The 19,380-nt window shown below is 46.6% G+C and overlaps 1 protein-coding gene across 1 annotated transcript in view; it reads left to right on the top strand.

The window, feature by feature from the left end:
• The window catches only part of LOC124025007 (transmembrane protein 41A-B-like), a 39,673-nt gene extending 21,936 nt beyond the window's left edge, over positions 1 to 17,737 (top strand). The window contains exon 5 of the mRNA XM_046338708.1: positions 17,179 to 17,737. Within this exon, the coding sequence (XP_046194664.1) occupies positions 17,179 to 17,423 (245 nt within the window). The 3' untranslated portion in view covers positions 17,424 to 17,737. The remainder of the gene's footprint in view (positions 1 to 17,178) is intronic.
• The last annotated feature ends 1,643 nt before the right edge of the window (positions 17,738 to 19,380 follow it).

Raw genomic sequence — 19,380 nt, 5'->3', positions numbered from 1 at the left:
GGAGGTCTAACCCAGTCTCTCCGTCATCAGGTCTAGTGTTTATCTAGTAGGTCTAACCCAGTCTCTCCTCTCCTTCATCAGGTCTAGTGTTTATCTAGGAGGTCTAACCCAGTCTCTCCTTCCCCAGGTCTAGTGTTTATCTAGGAGGTCTAACCCAGTCTCTCCGTCATCAGGTCTAGTGTTTATCTAGGAGGTCTAACCCAGTCTCTCCGTCATCAGGTCTAGTGTTTATCTAGGAGGTCTAACCCAGTCTCTCCTTCCCCAGGTCTAGTGTTTATCTAGGAGGTCTAACCCAGTCTCTCCGTCATCAGGTCTAGTGTTTATCTAGGTCTAACCCAATCTCTCCTTCATCAGGTCTAGTGTTTATCTAGGAGGTCTAACCCAGTCTCTCCGTCATCAGGTCTAGTGTTTATCTAGGAGGTCTAACCCAGTCTCTTCGTCATCAGGTCTAGTGTTTATCTAGGAGGTCTAACCCAGTCTCTCCGTCATCAGGTCTAGTGTTTATCTAGGAGGTCTAACCCAGTCTCTCCTCTTCGTCATCAGGTCTAGTGTTTATCTAGGTCTAACTCAGTCTCTCCTTCATCAGGTCTAGTGTTTATCTAGGAGGTCTAACCCAGTCTCTCCTCTCCTTCATCAGGTCTAGTGTTTATCTAGGAGGTCTAACCCAGTCTCTCCTCTCCGTCATCAGGTCTAGTGTTTATCTAGGAGGTCTAATCCAGTCTCTCCTTCATCAGGTCTAGTGTTTATCTAGGAGGTCTAACCCAGTCTCTCCTTCATCAGGTCTAGTGTTTATCCAGGAGGTCTAACCCAGTCTCTCCGTCATCAGGTCTAGTGTTTATCTAGGAGGTCTAACCCAGTCTCTCCTTCCCCAGGTCTAGTGTTTATCTAGGAGGTCTAACTCAGTCTCTCCGTCATCAGGTTTAGTGTTTATCTAGGGGGTCTAACCCAGTCTCTCCCCTCCTTCCCCAGGTCTAGTGTTTATCTAGGAGGTCTAACCCAGTCTCTCCTCTCCGTCATCAGGTCTAGTGTTTATCTAGGAGGTCTAACCCAGTCTCTCCGTCATCAGGTCTAGTGTTTATCTAGTAGGTCTAACCCAGTCTCTCCTCTCCTTCATCAGGTCTAGTGTTTATCTAGGAGGTCTAACCCAGTCTCTCCTTCCCCAGGTCTAGTGTTTATCTAGGAGGTCTAACCCAGTCTCTCCGTCATCAGGTCTAGTGTTTATCTAGGAGGTCTAACCCAGTCTCTCCGTCATCAGGTCTAGTGTTTATCTAGGAGGTCTAACCCAGTCTCTCCTTCCCCAGGTCTAGTGTTTATCTAGGAGGTCTAACCCAGTCTCTCCTTCATCAGGTCTAGTGTTTATCTAGGAGGTCTAACCCAGTCTCTCCGTCATCAGGTCTAGTGTTTATCTAGGAGGTCTAACCCAGTCTCTTCGTCATCAGGTCTAGTGTTTATCTAGGAGGTCTAACCCAGTCTCTCCGTCATCAGGTCTAGTGTTTATCTAGGAGGTCTAACCCAGTCTCTCCTTCCCCAGGTCTAGTGTTTATCTAGGTCTAACCCAGTCTCTTCGTCATCAGGTCTAGTGTTTATCTAGGAGGTCTAACCCAGTCTCTCCTCTCCTTCATCAGGTCTAGTGTTTATCTAGGAGGTCTAACTCAGTCTCTCCTTCCTCAGGTCTGGTGTTTATCTAGGAGGTCTAACCCAGTCTCTCCTCTCCGTCATCAGGTCTAGTGTTTATCTAGGTCTAACTCAGTCTCTCCTTCATCAGGTCTAGTGTTTATCTAGGAGGTCTAACCCAGTCTCTCCTCTCCTTCATCAGGTCTAGTGTTTATCTAGGAGGTCTAACCCAGTCTCTCCTCTCCGTCATCAGGTCTAGTGTTTATCTAGGAGGTCTAACCCAGTCTCTCCTTCATCAGGTCTAGTGTTTATCTAGGAGGTCTAACCCAGTCTCTCCTCTCCTTCATCAGGTCTAGTGTTTATCTAGGAGGTCTAACCCAGTCTCTTCGTCATCAGGTCTAGTGTTTATCTAGGAGGTCTAACCCAGTCTCTCCGTCATCAGGTCTAGTGTTTATCTAGGAGGTCTAACTCAGTCTCTCCGTCATCAGGTTTAGTGTTTATCTAGGGGGTCTAACCCAGTCTCTCCCTCCTTCCCCAGGTCTAGTGTTTATCTAGGAGGTCTAACCCAGTCTCTCCTCTCCGTCATCAGGTCTAGTGTTTATCTAGGAGGTCTAACCCAGTCTCTCCATCAGGTCTAGTGTTTATCTAGTAGGTCTAACCCAGTCTCTCCATCAGGTCTAGTGTTTATCTAGGAGGTCTAACCCAGTCTCTCCATCAGGTCTAGTGTTTATCTAGTAGGTCTAACCCAGTCTCTCCATCAGGTCTAGTGTTTATCTAGGAGGTCTATCCCAGTCTCTCCTTCCCCAGGTCTAGTGTTTATCTAGGGTGTCTAACCCAGTCTCTCCTTCATCAGGTCTAGTGTTTATCTAGGAGGTCTAACTCAGTCTCTCCGTCATCAGGTCTAGTGTTTATCTAGGAGGTCTAACCCAGTCTCTCCTTCCTCAGGTCTAGTGTTTATCTAGGAGGTCTAACCCAGTCTCTCCGTCATCAGGTCTAGTGTTTATCTAGGAGGTCTATCCCAGTCTCTCCTTCCCCAGGTCTAGTGTTTATCTAGGGTGTCTAACCCAGTCTCTCCTTCATCAGGTCTAGTGTTTATCTAGGAGGTCTAACTCAGTCTCTCCGTCATCAGGTCTAGTGTTTATCTAGGAGGTCTAACCCAGTCTCTCCTTCCTCAGGTCTGGTGTTTATCTAGGAGGTCTAACTCAGTCTCTCCTTCATCAGGTCTAGTGTTTATCTAGGAGGTCTAACCCAGTCTCTCCTCTCCTTCATCAGGTCTAGTGTTTATCTAGGAGGTCTAACCCAGTCTCTCCTCTCCGTCATCAGGTCTAGTGTTTATCTAGGAGGTCTAACCCAGTCTCTCCTTCATCAGGTCTAGTGTTTATCTAGGAGGTCTAACCCAGTCTCTCCTTCATCAGGTCTAGTGTTTATCTAGGAGGTCTAACTCAGTCTCTCCGTCATCAGGTTTAGTGTTTATCTAGGGGGTCTAACCCAGTCTCTCCCCTCCTTCCCCAGGTCTAGTGTTTATCTAGGAGGTCTAACCCAGTCTCTCCTCTCCGTCATCAGGTCTAGTGTTTATCTAGGAGGTCTAACCCAGTCTCTCCGTCATCAGGTCTAGTGTTTATCTAGTAGGTCTAACCCAGTCTCTCCTCTCCTTCATCAGGTCTAGTGTTTATCTAGGAGGTCTAACCCAGTCTCTCCTCTCCGTCATCAGGTCTAGTGTTTATCTAGGAGGTCTAACCCAGTCTCTCCTTCCCCAGGTCTAGTGTTTATCTAGGTCTAACCCAGTCTCTTCGTCATCAGGTCTAGTGTTTATCTAGGAGGTCTAACCCAGTCTCTCCTCTCCTTCATCAGGTCTAGTGTTTATCTAGGAGGTCTAACTCAGTCTCTCCTTCCTCAGGTCTGGTGTTTATCTAGGAGGTCTAACCCAGTCTCTCCTCTCCGTCATCAGGTCTAGTGTTTATCTAGGTCTAACTCAGTCTCTCCTTCATCAGGTCTAGTGTTTATCTAGGAGGTCTAACCCAGTCTCTCCTCTCCTTCATCAGGTCTAGTGTTTATCTAGGAGGTCTAACCCAGTCTCTCCTCTCCGTCATCAGGTCTAGTGTTTATCTAGGAGGTCTAACCCAGTCTCTCCTTCATCAGGTCTAGTGTTTATCTAGTAGGTCTAACCCAGTCTCTCCTTCATCAGGTCTAGTGTTTATCTAGGTCTAACCCAGTCTCTCCTTCATCAGGTCTAGTGTTTATCTAGGTCTAACCCAGTCTCTCCTTCATCAGGTCTAGTGTTTATCTAGGAGGTCTAACCCAGTCTCTCCTTCATCAGGTCTAGTGTTTATCTAGGTCTAACCCAGTCTCTCCTTCATCAGGTCTAATGTTTATCTAGTAGGTCTAACCCAGTCTCTCCTTCATCAGGTCTAGTGTTTATCTAGGTCTAACCCAGTCTCTCCTTCATCGGGTCTAGTGTTTATCTAGGTCTAACCCAGTCTCTCCTTCATCAGGTCTAGTGTTTATCTAGGTCTAACCCAGTCTCTCCTTCATCAGGTCTAGTGTTTATCTAGGTCTAACCCAGTCTCTCCTTCATCAGGTCTAGTGTTTATCTAGGTCTAACCCAGTCTCTCCTTCATCAGGTCTAATGTTTATCTAGTAGGTCTAACCCAGTCTCTCCTTCATCAGGTCTAGTGTTTATCTAGGTCTAACCCAGTCTCTCCTTCATCAGGTCTAATGTTTATCTAGGAGGTCTAACCCAGTCTCTCCTTCATCAGGTCTAGTGTTTATCTAGGAGGTCTAACCCAGTCTCTCCTCTCCTTCATCAGGTCTAGTGTTTATCTAGGAGGTCTAACCCAGTCTCTTCGTCATCAGGTCTAGTGTTTATCTAGGAGGTCTAACCCAGTCTCTCCATCAGGTCTCGTGTTTATCTAGGAGGTCTAACCCAGTCTCTCCATCAGGTCTAGTGTTTATCTAGTAGGTCTAACCCAGTCTCTCCATCAGGTCTAGTGTTTATCTAGGAGGTCTAACCCAGTCTCTCCATCAGGTCTAGTGTTTATCTAGGAGGTCTATCCCAGTCTCTCCTTCCCCAGGTCTAGTGTTTATCTAGGGTGTCTAACCCAGTCTCTCCATCATCAGGTCTAGTGTTTATCTAGGAGGTCTAACTCAGTCTCTCCGTCATCAGGTCTAGTGTTTATCTAGGAGGTCTAACCCAGTCTCTCCTTCCTCAGGTCTGGTGTTTATCTAGGAGGTCTAACCCAGTCTCTCCTCTTCGTCATCAGGTCTAGTGTTTATCTAGGTCTAACTCAGTCTCTCCTTCATCAGGTCTAGTGTTTATCTAGGAGGTCTAACCCAGTCTCTCCTCTCCTTCATCAGGTCTAGTGTTTATCTAGGAGGTCTAACCCAGTCTCTCCTCTCCGTCATCAGGTCTAGTGTTTATCTAGGAGGTCTAATCCAGTCTCTCCTTCATCAGGTCTAGTGTTTATCTAGGAGGTCTAACCCAGTCTCTCCTCTCCGTCATCAGGTCTAGTGTTTATCTAGGTCTAACTCAGTCTCTCCTTCATCAGGTCTAGTGTTTATCTAGGAGGTCTAACCCAGTCTCTCCTCTCCTTCATCAGGTCTAGTGTTTATCTAGGAGGTCTAACCCAGTCTCTCCTCTCCGTCATCAGGTCTAGTGTTTATCTAGGAGGTCTAACCCAGTCTCTCCTTCATCAGGTCTAGTGTTTATCTAGTAGGTCTAACCCAGTCTCTCCTTCATCAGGTCTAGTGTTTATCTAGGTCTAACCCAGTCTCTCCTTCATCAGGTCTAGTGTTTATCTAGGTCTAACCCAGTCTCTCCTTCATCAGGTCTAGTGTTTATCTAGGAGGTCTAACCCAGTCTCTCCTTCATCAGGTCTAGTGTTTATCTAGGTCTAACCCAGTCTCTCCTTCATCAGGTCTAATGTTTATCTAGTAGGTCTAACCCAGTCTCTCCTTCATCAGGTCTAGTGTTTATCTAGGTCTAACCCAGTCTCTCCTTCATCGGGTCTAGTGTTTATCTAGGTCTAACCCAGTCTCTCCTTCATCAGGTCTAGTGTTTATCTAGGTCTAACCCAGTCTCTCCTTCATCAGGTCTAGTGTTTATCTAGGTCTAACCCAGTCTCTCCTTCATCAGGTCTAGTGTTTATCTAGGTCTAACCCAGTCTCTCCTTCATCAGGTCTAATGTTTATCTAGTAGGTCTAACCCAGTCTCTCCTTCATCAGGTCTAGTGTTTATCTAGGTCTAACCCAGTCTCTCCTTCATCAGGTCTAATGTTTATCTAGGAGGTCTAACCCAGTCTCTCCTTCATCAGGTCTAGTGTTTATCTAGGAGGTCTAACCCAGTCTCTCCTCTCCTTCATCAGGTCTAGTGTTTATCTAGGAGGTCTAACCCAGTGTCTTCGTCATCAGGTCTAGTGTTTATCTAGGAGGTCTAACCCAGTCTCTCCATCAGGTCTCGTGTTTATCTAGGAGGTCTAACCCAGTCTCTCCATCAGGTCTAGTGTTTATCTAGTAGGTCTAACCCAGTCTCTCCATCAGGTCTAGTGTTTATCTAGGAGGTCTAACCCAGTCTCTCCATCAGGTCTAGTGTTTATCTAGGAGGTCTATCCCAGTCTCTCCTTCCCCAGGTCTAGTGTTTATCTAGGGTGTCTAACCCAGTCTCTCCATCATCAGGTCTAGTGTTTATCTAGGAGGTCTAACTCAGTCTCTCCGTCATCAGGTCTAGTGTTTATCTAGGAGGTCTAACCCAGTCTCTCCTTCCTCAGGTCTGGTGTTTATCTAGGAGGTCTAACCCAGTCTCTCCTCTTCGTCATCAGGTCTAGTGTTTATCTAGGTCTAACTCAGTCTCTCCTTCATCAGGTCTAGTGTTTATCTAGGAGGTCTAACCCAGTCTCTCCTCTCCTTCATCAGGTCTAGTGTTTATCTAGGAGGTCTAACCCAGTCTCTCCTCTCCGTCATCAGGTCTAGTGTTTATCTAGGAGGTCTAATCCAGTCTCTCCTTCATCAGGTCTAGTGTTTATCTAGGAGGTCTAACCCAGTCTCTCCTTCATCAGGTCTAGTGTTTATCCAGGAGGTCTAACCCAGTCTCTCCGTCATCAGGTCTAGTGTTTATCTAGGAGGTCTAACCCAGTCTCTCCTTCCCCAGGTCTAGTGTTTATCTAGGAGGTCTAACTCAGTCTCTCCGTCATCAGGTTTAGTGTTTATCTAGGGGGTCTAACCCAGTCTCTCCCCTCCTTCCCCAGGTCTAGTGTTTATCTAGGAGGTCTAACCCAGTCTCTCCGTCATCAGGTCTAGTGTTTATCTAGTAGGTCTAACCCAGTCTCTCCTCTCCTTCATCAGGTCTAGTGTTTATCTAGGAGGTCTAACCCAGTCTCTCCTTCCCCAGGTCTAGTGTTTATCTAGGAGGTCTAACCCAGTCTCTCCGTCATCAGGTCTAGTGTTTATCTAGGAGGTCTAACCCAGTCTCTCCGTCATCAGGTCTAGTGTTTATCTAGGAGGTCTAACCCAGTCTCTCCTTCCCCAGGTCTAGTGTTTATCTAGGAGGTCTAACCCAGTCTCTCCGTCATCAGGTCTAGTGTTTATCTAGGTCTAACCCAATCTCTCCTTCATCAGGTCTAGTGTTTATCTAGGAGGTCTAACCCAGTCTCTCCGTCATCAGGTCTAGTGTTTATCTAGGAGGTCTAACCCAGTCTCTTCGTCATCAGGTCTAGTGTTTATCTAGGAGGTCTAACCCAGTCTCTCCGTCATCAGGTCTAGTGTTTATCTAGGAGGTCTAACCCAGTCTCTCCTCTTCGTCATCAGGTCTAGTGTTTATCTAGGTCTAACTCAGTCTCTCCTTCATCAGGTCTAGTGTTTATCTAGGAGGTCTAACCCAGTCTCTCCTCTCCTTCATCAGGTCTAGTGTTTATCTAGGAGGTCTAACCCAGTCTCTCCTCTCCGTCATCAGGTCTAGTGTTTATCTAGGAGGTCTAATCCAGTCTCTCCTTCATCAGGTCTAGTGTTTATCTAGGAGGTCTAACCCAGTCTCTCCTTCATCAGGTCTAGTGTTTATCCAGGAGGTCTAACCCAGTCTCTCCGTCATCAGGTCTAGTGTTTATCTAGGAGGTCTAACCCAGTCTCTCCTTCCCCAGGTCTAGTGTTTATCTAGGAGGTCTAACTCAGTCTCTCCGTCATCAGGTTTAGTGTTTATCTAGGGGGTCTAACCCAGTCTCTCCCCTCCTTCCCCAGGTCTAGTGTTTATCTAGGAGGTCTAACCCAGTCTCTCCTCTCCGTCATCAGGTCTAGTGTTTATCTAGGAGGTCTAACCCAGTCTCTCCGTCATCAGGTCTAGTGTTTATCTAGTAGGTCTAACCCAGTCTCTCCTCTCCTTCATCAGGTCTAGTGTTTATCTAGGAGGTCTAACCCAGTCTCTCCTTCCCCAGGTCTAGTGTTTATCTAGGAGGTCTAACCCAGTCTCTCCGTCATCAGGTCTAGTGTTTATCTAGGAGGTCTAACCCAGTCTCTCCGTCATCAGGTCTAGTGTTTATCTAGGAGGTCTAACCCAGTCTCTCCTTCCCCAGGTCTAGTGTTTATCTAGGAGGTCTAACCCAGTCTCTCCGTCATCAGGTCTAGTGTTTATCTAGGTCTAACCCAATCTCTCCTTCATCAGGTCTAGTGTTTATCTAGGAGGTCTAACCCAGTCTCTCCGTCATCAGGTCTAGTGTTTATCTAGGAGGTCTAACCCAGTCTCTTCGTCATCAGGTCTAGTGTTTATCTAGGAGGTCTAACCCAGTCTCTCCGTCATCAGGTCTAGTGTTTATCTAGGAGGTCTATCCCAGTCTCTCCTTCCCCAGGTCTAGTGTTTATCTAGGTCTAACCCAGTCTCTTCGTCATCAGGTCTAGTGTTTATCTAGGAGGTCTAACCCAGTCTCTCCTCTCCTTCATCAGGTCTAGTGTTTATCTAGGAGGTCTAACTCAGTCTCTCCTTCCTCAGGTCTGGTGTTTATCTAGGAGGTCTAACCCAGTCTCTCCTCTCCGTCATCAGGTCTAGTGTTTATCTAGGTCTAACTCAGTCTCTCCTTCATCAGGTCTAGTGTTTATCTAGGAGGTCTAACCCAGTCTCTCCTCTCCTTCATCAGGTCTAGTGTTTATCTAGGAGGTCTAACCCAGTCTCTCCTCTCCGTCATCAGGTCTAGTGTTTATCTAGGAGGTCTAACCCAGTCTCTCCTTCATCAGGTCTAGTGTTTATCTAGGAGGTCTAACCCAGTCTCTCCTCTCCTTCATCAGGTCTAGTGTTTATCTAGGAGGTCTAACCCAGTCTCTTCGTCATCAGGTCTAGTGTTTATCTAGGAGGTCTAACCCAGTCTCTCCGTCATCAGGTCTAGTGTTTATCTAGGAGGTCTAACTCAGTCTCTCCGTCATCAGGTTTAGTGTTTATCTAGGGGGTCTAACCCAGTCTCTCCCCTCCTTCCCCAGGTCTAGTGTTTATCTAGGAGGTCTAACCCAGTCTCTCCTCTCCGTCATCAGGTCTAGTGTTTATCTAGGAGGTCTAACCCAGTCTCTCCATCAGGTCTAGTGTTTATCTAGTAGGTCTAACCCAGTCTCTCCATCAGGTCTAGTGTTTATCTAGGAGGTCTAACCCAGTCTCTCCATCAGGTCTAGTGTTTATCTAGTAGGTCTAACCCAGTCTCTCCATCAGGTCTAGTGTTTATCTAGGAGGTCTATCCCAGTCTCTCCTTCCCCAGGTCTAGTGTTTATCTAGGGTGTCTAACCCAGTCTCTCCTTCATCAGGTCTAGTGTTTATCTAGGAGGTCTAACTCAGTCTCTCCGTCATCAGGTCTAGTGTTTATCTAGGAGGTCTAACCCAGTCTCTCCTTCCTCAGGTCTAGTGTTTATCTAGGAGGTCTAACCCAGTCTCTCCGTCATCAGGTCTAGTGTTTATCTAGGAGGTCTATCCCAGTCTCTCCTTCCCCAGGTCTAGTGTTTATCTAGGGTGTCTAACCCAGTCTCTCCTTCATCAGGTCTAGTGTTTATCTAGGAGGTCTAACTCAGTCTCTCCGTCATCAGGTCTAGTGTTTATCTAGGAGGTCTAACCCAGTCTCTCCTTCCTCAGGTCTGGTGTTTATCTAGGAGGTCTAACTCAGTCTCTCCTTCATCAGGTCTAGTGTTTATCTAGGAGGTCTAACCCAGTCTCTCCTCTCCTTCATCAGGTCTAGTGTTTATCTAGGAGGTCTAACCCAGTCTCTCCTCTCCGTCATCAGGTCTAGTGTTTATCTAGGAGGTCTAACCCAGTCTCTCCTTCATCAGGTCTAGTGTTTATCTAGGAGGTCTAACCCAGTCTCTCCTTCATCAGGTCTAGTGTTTATCTAGGAGGTCTAACTCAGTCTCTCCGTCATCAGGTTTAGTGTTTATCTAGGGGGTCTAACCCAGTCTCTCCCCTCCTTCCCCAGGTCTAGTGTTTATCTAGGAGGTCTAACCCAGTCTCTCCTCTCCGTCATCAGGTCTAGTGTTTATCTAGGAGGTCTAACCCAGTCTCTCCGTCATCAGGTCTAGTGTTTATCTAGTAGGTCTAACCCAGTCTCTCCTCTCCTTCATCAGGTCTAGTGTTTATCTAGGAGGTCTAACCCAGTCTCTCCTCTCCGTCATCAGGTCTAGTGTTTATCTAGGAGGTCTAACCCAGTCTCTCCTTCCCCAGGTCTAGTGTTTATCTAGGTCTAACCCAGTCTCTTCGTCATCAGGTCTAGTGTTTATCTAGGAGGTCTAACCCAGTCTCTCCTCTCCTTCATCAGGTCTAGTGTTTATCTAGGAGGTCTAACTCAGTCTCTCCTTCCTCAGGTCTGGTGTTTATCTAGGAGGTCTAACCCAGTCTCTCCTCTCCGTCATCAGGTCTAGTGTTTATCTAGGTCTAACTCAGTCTCTCCTTCATCAGGTCTAGTGTTTATCTAGGTCTAACCCAGTCTCTCCTCTCCTTCATCAGGTCTAGTGTTTATCTAGGAGGTCTAACCCAGTCTCTCCTCTCCGTCATCAGGTCTAGTGTTTATCTAGGAGGTCTAACCCAGTCTCTCCTTCATCAGGTCTAGTGTTTATCTAGTAGGTCTAACCCAGTCTCTCCTTCATCAGGTCTAGTGTTTATCTAGGTCTAACCCAGTCTCTCCTTCATCAGGTCTAGTGTTTATCTAGGTCTAACCCAGTCTCTCCTTCATCAGGTCTAGTGTTTATCTAGGAGGTCTAACCCAGTCTCTCCTTCATCAGGTCTAGTGTTTATCTAGGTCTAACCCAGTCTCTCCTTCATCAGGTCTAATGTTTATCTAGTAGGTCTAACCCAGTCTCTCCTTCATCAGGTCTAGTGTTTATCTAGGTCTAACCCAGTCTCTCCTTCATCGGGTCTAGTGTTTATCTAGGTCTAACCCAGTCTCTCCTTCATCAGGTCTAGTGTTTATCTAGGTCTAACCCAGTCTCTCCTTCATCAGGTCTAGTGTTTATCTAGGTCTAACCCAGTCTCTCCTTCATCAGGTCTAGTGTTTATCTAGGTCTAACCCAGTCTCTCCTTCATCAGGTCTAATGTTTATCTAGGAGGTCTAACCCAGTCTCTCCTTCATCAGGTCTAGTGTTTATCTAGGAGGTCTAACCCAGTCTCTCCTCTCCTTCATCAGGTCTAGTGTTTATCTAGGAGGTCTAACCCAGTCTCTCCTTCATCAGGTCTAGTGTTTATCTAGGTCTAACCCAGTCTCTCCTTCATCAGGTCTAGTGTTTATCTAGGTCTAACCCAGTCTCTCCTTCATCAGGTCTAATGTTTATCTAGGAGGTCTAACCCAGTCTCTCCTTCATCAGGTCTAGTGTTTATCTAGGAGGTCTAACCCAGTCTCTCCTCTCCTTCATCAGGTCTAGTGTTTATCTAGGAGGTCTAACCCAGTCTCTTCGTCATCAGGTCTAGTGTTTATCTAGGAGGTCTAACCCAGTCTCTCCATCAGGTCTCGTGTTTATCTAGGAGGTCTAACCCAGTCTCTCCTTCCTCAGGTCTGGTGTTTATCTAGGAGGTCTAACCCAGTCTCTCCTTCATCAGGTCTAATGTTTATCCAGGAGGTCTAACCCAGTCTTTCCTTCATCAGGTCTCGTGTTTATCTAGGAGGTCTAACCCAGTCTCTCCTTCCTCAGGTCTGGTGTTTATCTAGGAGGTCTAACCCAGTCTCTCCTTCATCAGGTCTAATGTTTATCCAGGAGGTCTAACCCAGTCTTTCCTTCATCAGGTCTAGTGTTTATCTAGTAGGTTTAACCCAGTCTCTCCTTCATCAGGTCTAGTGTTTATCTAGGAGGTCTAACCCAGTCTCTCCTTCATCAGGTCTAGTGTTTATCCAGGAGGTCTAACCCAGTCTCTCCGTCATCAGGTCTAGTGTTTATCTAGGAGGTCTAACCCAGTCTCTCCTTCCTCAGGTCTAGTGTTTATCTAGGAGGTCTAACCCAGTCTCTCCGTCATCAGGTCTAGTGTTTATCTAGGAGGTCTATCCCAGTCTCTCCTTCCCCAGGTCTAGTGTTTATCTAGGGTGTCTAACCCAGTCTCTCCTTCATCAGGTCTAGTGTTTATCTAGGAGGTCTAACTCAGTCTCTCCGTCATCAGGTCTAGTGTTTATCTAGGAGGTCTAACCCAGTCTCTCCTTCCTCAGGTCTGGTGTTTATCTAGGAGGTCTAAGTCAGTCTCTCCTTCATCAGGTCTAGTGTTTATCTAGGAGGTCTAACCCAGTCTCTCCTCTCCTTCATCAGGTCTAGTGTTTATCTAGGAGGTCTAACCCAGTCTCTCCTCTCCGTCATCAGGTCTAGTGTTTATCTAGGAGGTCTAACCCAGTCTCTCCTTCATCAGGTCTAGTGTTTATCTAGGAGGTCTAACCCAGTCTCTCCTTCATCAGGTCTAGTGTTTATCTAGGAGGTCTAACCCAGTCTCTCCGTCATCAGGTTTAGTGTTTATCTAGGGGGTCTAACCCAGTCTCTCCCCTCCTTCCCCAGGTCTAGTGTTTATCTAGGAGGTCTAACCCAGTCTCTCCTCTCCGTCATCAGGTCTAGTGTTTATCTAGGAGGTCTAACCCAGTCTCTCCGTCATCAGGTCTAGTGTTTATCTAGTAGGTCTAACCCAGTCTCTCCTCTCCTTCATCAGGTCTAGTGTTTATCTAGGAGGTCTAACCCAGTCTCTCCGTCATCAGGTCTAGTGTTTATCTAGGAGGTCTAACCCAGTCTCTCCTTCCCCAGGTCTAGTGTTTATCTAGGTCTAACCCAGTCTCTTCGTCATCAGGTCTAGTGTTTATCTAGGAGGTCTAACCCAGTCTCTCCTCTCCTTCATCAGGTCTAGTGTTTATCTAGGAGGTCTAACTCAGTCTCTCCTTCCTCAGGTCTAGTGTTTATCTAGGAGGTCTAACCCAGTCTCTCCTCTCCGTCATCAGGTCTAGTGTTTATCTAGGTCTAACTCAGTCTCTCCTTCATCAGGTCTAGTGTTTATCTAGGTCTAACCCAGTCTCTCCTCTCCTTCATCAGGTCTAGTGTTTATCTAGGAGGTCTAACCCAGTCTCTCCTCTCCGTCATCAGGTCTAGTGTTTATCTAGGAGGTCTAACCCAGTCTCTCCTTCATCAGGTCTAGTGTTTATCTAGTAGGTAACCCAGTCTCTCCTTCATCAGGTCTAGTGTTTATCTAGGTCTACCCAGTCTCTCCTTCATCAGGTCTAGTGTTTATCTAGGTCTAACCCAGTCTCTCCTTCATCAGGTCTAGTGTTTATCTAGGAGGTCTAACCCAGTCTCTCCTTCATCAGGTCTAGTGTTTATCTAGGTCTAACCCAGTCTCTCCTTCATCAGGTCTAATGTTTATCTAGTAGGTCTAACCCAGTCTCTCCTTCATCAGGTCTAGTGTTTATCTAGGTCTAACCCAGTCTCTCCTTCATCAGGTCTAGTGTTTATCTAGGGTCTCTCCTTCATCAGGTCTAGTGTTTAAGGTCTAACCCAGTCTCTCCTTCATCAGGTCTAGTGTTTATCAGGTCTAGTCTCTCCTTCATCAGGTCTAGTGAGGTCTAACCCAGTCTCTCCTTCATCAGGTCTAATGTTTATCTAGGAGGTCTAACCCAGTCTCTCCTTCATCAGGTCTAGTGTTTATCTAGGAGGTCTAACCCAGTCTCTCTCTCCTTCATCAGGTCTAGTGTTTATCTAGGAGGTCTAACCCAGTCTCTCCTTCATCAGGTCTAGTGTTTATCTAGGTCTAACCCAGTCTCTCCTTCATCAGGTCTAACCCAGTCTCTCCTTCATCAGGTCTAATGTTTATCTCTCCAGTCTCTCCTTCATCAGGTCTAGTGTTTATCTAGGAGGTCTAACCCAGTCTCTCCTCTCCTTCATCAGGTCTAGTGTTTATCTAGGAGGTCTAACCCAGTCTCTTCGTCATCAGGTCTAGTGTTTATCTAGGAGGTCTAACCCAGTCTCTCCATCAGGTCTCGTGTTTATCTAGGAGGTCTAACCCAGTCTCTCCTTCCTCAGGTCTGGTGTTTATCTAGGAGGTCTAACCCAGTCTCTCCTTCATCAGGTCTAATGTTTATCCAGGAGGTCTAACCCAGTCTTTCCTTCATCAGGTCTCGTGTTTATCTAGGAGGTCTAACCCAGTCTCTCCTTCCTCAGGTCTGGTGTTTATCTAGGAGGTCTAACCCAGTCTCTCCTTCATCAGGTCTAATGTTTATCCAGGAGGTCTAACCCAGTCTTTCCTTCATCAGGTCTAGTGTTTATCTAGTAGGTTTAACCCAGTCTCTCCTTCATCAGGTCTAGTGTTTATCTAGGAGGTCTAACCCAGTCTCTCCTTCATCAGGTCTAGTGTTTATCCAGGAGGTCTAACCCAGTCTCTCCGTCATCAGGTTTAGTGTTTATCTAGGGGGTCTAACCCAGTCTCTCCCCTCCTTCCCCAGGTCTAGTGTTTATCTAGGTCATCAGGTCTAGTGTTTATCTAGGAGGTCTAACCCAGTCTCTCCTTCATCAGGTCTAGTGTTTATCCAGGTCTAACCCAGTCTCTCCGTCATCAGGTCTAGTGTTTATCTAGGAGGTCTAACCCAGTCTCTCCGTCATCAGGTCTAGTGTTTATCTAGGAGGTCTAACCCAGTCTCTCCGTCATCAGGTCTAGTGTTTATCTAGGTCTAACCCAATCTCTCCTTCATCAGGTCTAGTGTTTATCTAGGAGGTCTAACCCAGTCTCTCCGTCATCAGGTCTAGTGTTTATCTAGGAGGTCTAACCCAGTCTCTTCGTCATCAGGTCTAGTGTTTATCTAGGAGGTCTAACCCAGTCTCTCCGTCATCAGGTCTAGTGTTTATCTAGGAGGTCTAACCCAGTCTCTCCTTCCCCAGGTCTAGTGTTTATCAGGTCTAGTCTTTATCATCAGGTCTAGTGTTTATCTAGGAGGTCTAACCCAGTCTCTCCTTCCCCAGGTCTAGTGTTTATCTAGGTCTAACCCAGTCTCTTCGTCATCAGGTCTAGTGTTTATCTAGGAGGTCTAACCCAGTCTCTCCTTCCCCAGGTCTAGTGTTTATCTAGGTCTAACCCAATCTCTTCGTCATCAGGTCTAGTGTTTATCTAGGTCTAACCCAATCTCTCCGTCATCAGGTCTAGTGTTTATCTAGGAGGTCTAACCCAGTCTCTTCGTCATCAGGTCTAGTGTTTATCTAGGAGGTCTAACCCAGTCTCTTCGTCATCAGGTCTAGTGTTTATCTAGGAGGTCTAACCCAGTCTCTCCATCATCAGGTCTAGTGTTTATCTAGGAGGTCTAACCCAGTCTCTTCGTCATCAGGTCTAGTGTTTATCTAGGAGGTCTAACCCAGTCTCTCCGTCATCAGGTCTAGTGTTTATCTAGGAGGTCTAACCCAGTCTCTTCGTCATCAGGTCTAGTGTTTATCTAGGAGGTCTAACCCAGTCTCTCCGTCATCAGGTCTAGTGTTTATCTAGGAGGTCTAACCCAGTCTCTTCGTCATCAGGTCTAGTGTTTATCTAGGAGGTCTAACCCAGTCTCTCCTCTCCGTCATCAGGTCTAGTGTTTATCTAGGAGGTCTAACCCAGTCTCTCCTCTCCGTCATCAGGTCTAGTGTTTATCTAGGAGGTCTAACCCAGTCTCTTCGTCATCAGGTCTAGTGTTTATCTAGGAGGTCTAACCCAGTCTCTCCGTCATCAGGTCTAGTGTTTATCTAGGGGGTCTAACCCAGTCTCTCCCCTCCTTCCCCAGGTCTAGTGTTTATCTAGGAGGTCTAACCCAGTCTCTCCTCTCCGTCATCAGGTCTAGTGTTTATCTAGGAGGTCTAACCCAGTCTCTCCATCATCAGGTCTAGTGTTTATCTAGTAGGTCTAACCCAGTCTCTCCTCTCCTTCATCAGGTCTAGTGTTTATCTAGGAGGTCTAACCCAGTCTCTCCTTCCCCAGGTCTAGTGTTTATCTAGGTCTAACCCAATCTCTTCGTCATCAGGTCTAGTGTTTATCTAGGTCTAACCCAATCTCTCCGTCATCAGGTCTAGTGTTTATCTAGGAGGTCTAACCCAGTCTCTTCGTCATCAGGTCTAGTGTTTATCTAGGAGGTCTAACCCAGTCTCTTCGTCATCAGGTCTAGTGTTTATCTAGGAGGTCTAACCCAGTCTCTCCGTCATCAGGTCTAGTGTTTATCTAGGAGGTCTAACCCAGTCTCTTCGTCATCAGGTCTAGTGTTTATCTAGGAGGTCTAACCCAGTCTCTCCGTCATCAGGTCTAGTGTTTATCTAGGAGGTCTAACCCAGTCTCTTCGTCATCAGGTCTAGTGTTTATCTAGGAGGTCTAACCCAGTCTCTCCGTCATCAGGTCTAGTGTTTATCTAGGAGGTCTAACCCAGTCTCTTCGTCATCAGGTCTAGTGTTTATCTAGGAGGTCTAACCCAGTCTCTCCTCTCCGTCATCAGGTCTAGTGTTTATCTAGGAGGTCTAACCCAGTCTCTCCTCTCCGTCATCAGGTCTAGTGTTTATCTAGGAGGTCTAACCCAGTCTCTCCTCTCCGTCATCAGGTCTAGTGTTTATCTAGGAGGTCTAACCCAGTCTCTTCGTCATCAGGTCTAGTGTTTATCTAGGAGGTCTAACCCAGTCTCTTCGTCATCAGGTCTAGTGTTTATCTAGGAGGTCTAACCCAGTCTCTCCTTCCCCAGGTCTAGTGTTTATCTAGGAGGTCTAACCCAGTCTCTTCGTCATCAGGTCTAGTGTTTATCTAGGAGGTCTAACCCAGTCTCTCCTTCCCCAGGTCTAGTGTTTATCTAGGAGGTCTAACCCAGTCTCTCCTCTCCGTCATCAGGTCTAGTGTTTATCTAGGAGGTCTAACCCAGTCTCTTCGTCATCAGGTCTAGTGTTTATCTAGGAGGTCTAACCCAGTCTCTTCGTCATCAGGTCTAGTGTTTATCTAGGAGGTCTAACCCAGTCTCTCCGTCATCAGGTCTAGTGTTTATCTAGGAGGTCTAACCCAGTCTCTCCTCTCCGTCATCAGGTCTAGTGTTTATCTAGGAGGTCTAACCCAGTCTCTCCTTCATCAGGTCTAGTGTTTATCTAGGAGGTCTAACCCAGTCTCTCCGTCATCAGGTCTGATCCCGTATAACTTCATCTGCGTGAGGACCGGCTCCATCCTGTCAGAGATCTCTTCCCTGGACGATATCTTCTCCTGGGGGACGCTGCTACAGCTGTTGGCCATCGCCTGTGTGGCCCTGCTTCCCGGAGCCCTTATCAAGCTCTACAGCCAGAACCACCTCCAACTGGACGGGCTGCAGCAGAATGGACGACACAGACAGAACCAGGGACAAGCAGCTGACGACAGAAAGAGGAGATGACCCTGCTGAAATACAGCCATGCTGGGTCTGATTGAACTTGACTGACCCCGCTGGACTAGATTGGCCTCCACCACTACAGCTTTACACAGAGGAGTTTATAGACTTTGTTTCAGGGGCAGAGAAACGTCTTAAATGCCACTATGCCGAGGATACTTAAAGGTCATGAACAGTTTTTCATGAAATGTGATGATATTTGGATGAAACCAGATCAACGTATGATGACCAAAGTATGAAAAAAAATGAGTGTTTCTCCTACATTGATCAAGGTTGGTCATAAAGATACTGGTCCCCATGTCAAACACTTTTATTAAGGGAAAAGGGTGACATCACCTAACTCATTTTAATACACCAATGGTAACATGATATTCTCTCACCTAATTTAAATAAGTACCGCTTTGTAACCAACATCGGAGAAGGTGTGTTTGTGGAGGGGTGTGGTTTATACCACCCATACGTAGAATGTATGCACACATGACTGTAAGTCGCTTTGGATAAAAGCGTCTGCTAAATGGCATATATTATTATTATTATTATACAGCTACTCTACTGGTGCCTGTAGGGTGTCATCAAATATAATTAAACGTTTACACTATTCTTCTATGGTAGAGATACTTATGTCTCCTCTTTCATCTGTCTGGTGTTACTGGTCTTCAAGCGTGGAACAAAAGGGGGGGTGGTTGTCATTCAACACATCTGTCAGTGCTGCTGTGAACCCCTCCCAGCAGAGACATGATGGAACAAAAGGGGGGGTAGTTGTCATTCAACACACCTGTCAGTGCTGCTGTGAACCCCTCCCAGCAGAGACATGATGGAACAAAAGGGGGGGTAGTTGTCATTCAACACATCTGTCAGTTCTGCTGTGAACCCCTCCCAGTAGAGACATGATGGAACAAAAGGGGGGTAGTTGTCATTCAACACATCTGTCAGTTCTGGACCCCTCCCAGTAGAGACATGATGGAACAAAAGGGGGGTAGTTGTCATTCAACACATCTGTCAGTTCTGCTGTGAACCCCTCCCAGTAGAGACATGATGGAACAAAGGGGGGTAGTTGTCATTCAACACATGAACCCCTGGAACATGAAAGGGGGGTAGTTGTCATTCAACACATCTGTCAGTTCTGCTGAACCCCTCCCAGTAGAGACATGATGGAACAGGGGGGGTAGTTGTCATTCAACACATCTGTCAGAGACCCCTCCCAGTGATGGAACAAAAGGGGGGTATTTGTCATTCAACACATCTGTCAGTTCTGCTGTGAACCCTCCCAGTAGAGACATGATGGAACAAAAGGGGGGGTAGTTGTCATTCAACACATCTGTCAGTTCTGCTGTGAACCCCTCCCAGTAGAGACATGATGGAACAAAAGGGGGGGTAGTTGTCATTCAACACATCTGTCAGTTCTGCTGTGAACCCCTCCCAGTAGAGACATGATGGAACAAAAGGGGGGGTAGTTGTCATTCAACACATCTGTCATTCAACACATCTGTCAGTTCTGCTGTGAACCCCTCCCAGTAGAGACATGATGGAACAAAAGGGGGGTAGTTGTCATTCAACACATCTGTCAGTTCTGCTGTGAACCCCTCCCAGTAGAGACATGCCAAATGATGCCATTTCAACGTTTGAGCTGTTTGTGTACCACCTGATTTGCTAGGGCTGATTTTACTGCAGGACTGCAGCCCAGGTTGACATCAGGGGTTTCAAAGAGCTGTCAGTCAAGGCCGGCTCATGACTATAAGCTCCCTGAACACTCTGCCTGTCTTTTCAAACTTCCTGATAGTTAGCCGGGAAGAAAAATTGACTTTTTCTTCAAATGTTGAGCATTTTATTCCCCAAAATATATAATGTGTGATATTGTAGTCGGTTAAAAGGACATTTTACATGGGAATCTGAATTACTATTTGAGACGGATGCACTTTGAACTGTCTGTGACTGTGATCATGAGCACATATTCAGAAAATGT

This window comes from Oncorhynchus gorbuscha, unplaced genomic scaffold (assembly GCF_021184085.1).
Source record: "Oncorhynchus gorbuscha isolate QuinsamMale2020 ecotype Even-year unplaced genomic scaffold, OgorEven_v1.0 Un_scaffold_2116, whole genome shotgun sequence".
Lineage (NCBI taxonomy): Eukaryota > Metazoa > Chordata > Actinopteri > Salmoniformes > Salmonidae > Oncorhynchus > Oncorhynchus gorbuscha.
The sequence above is the reverse complement of the archived record's forward strand: the minus strand, read 5'-3'. Positions and strand labels throughout refer to the sequence as shown.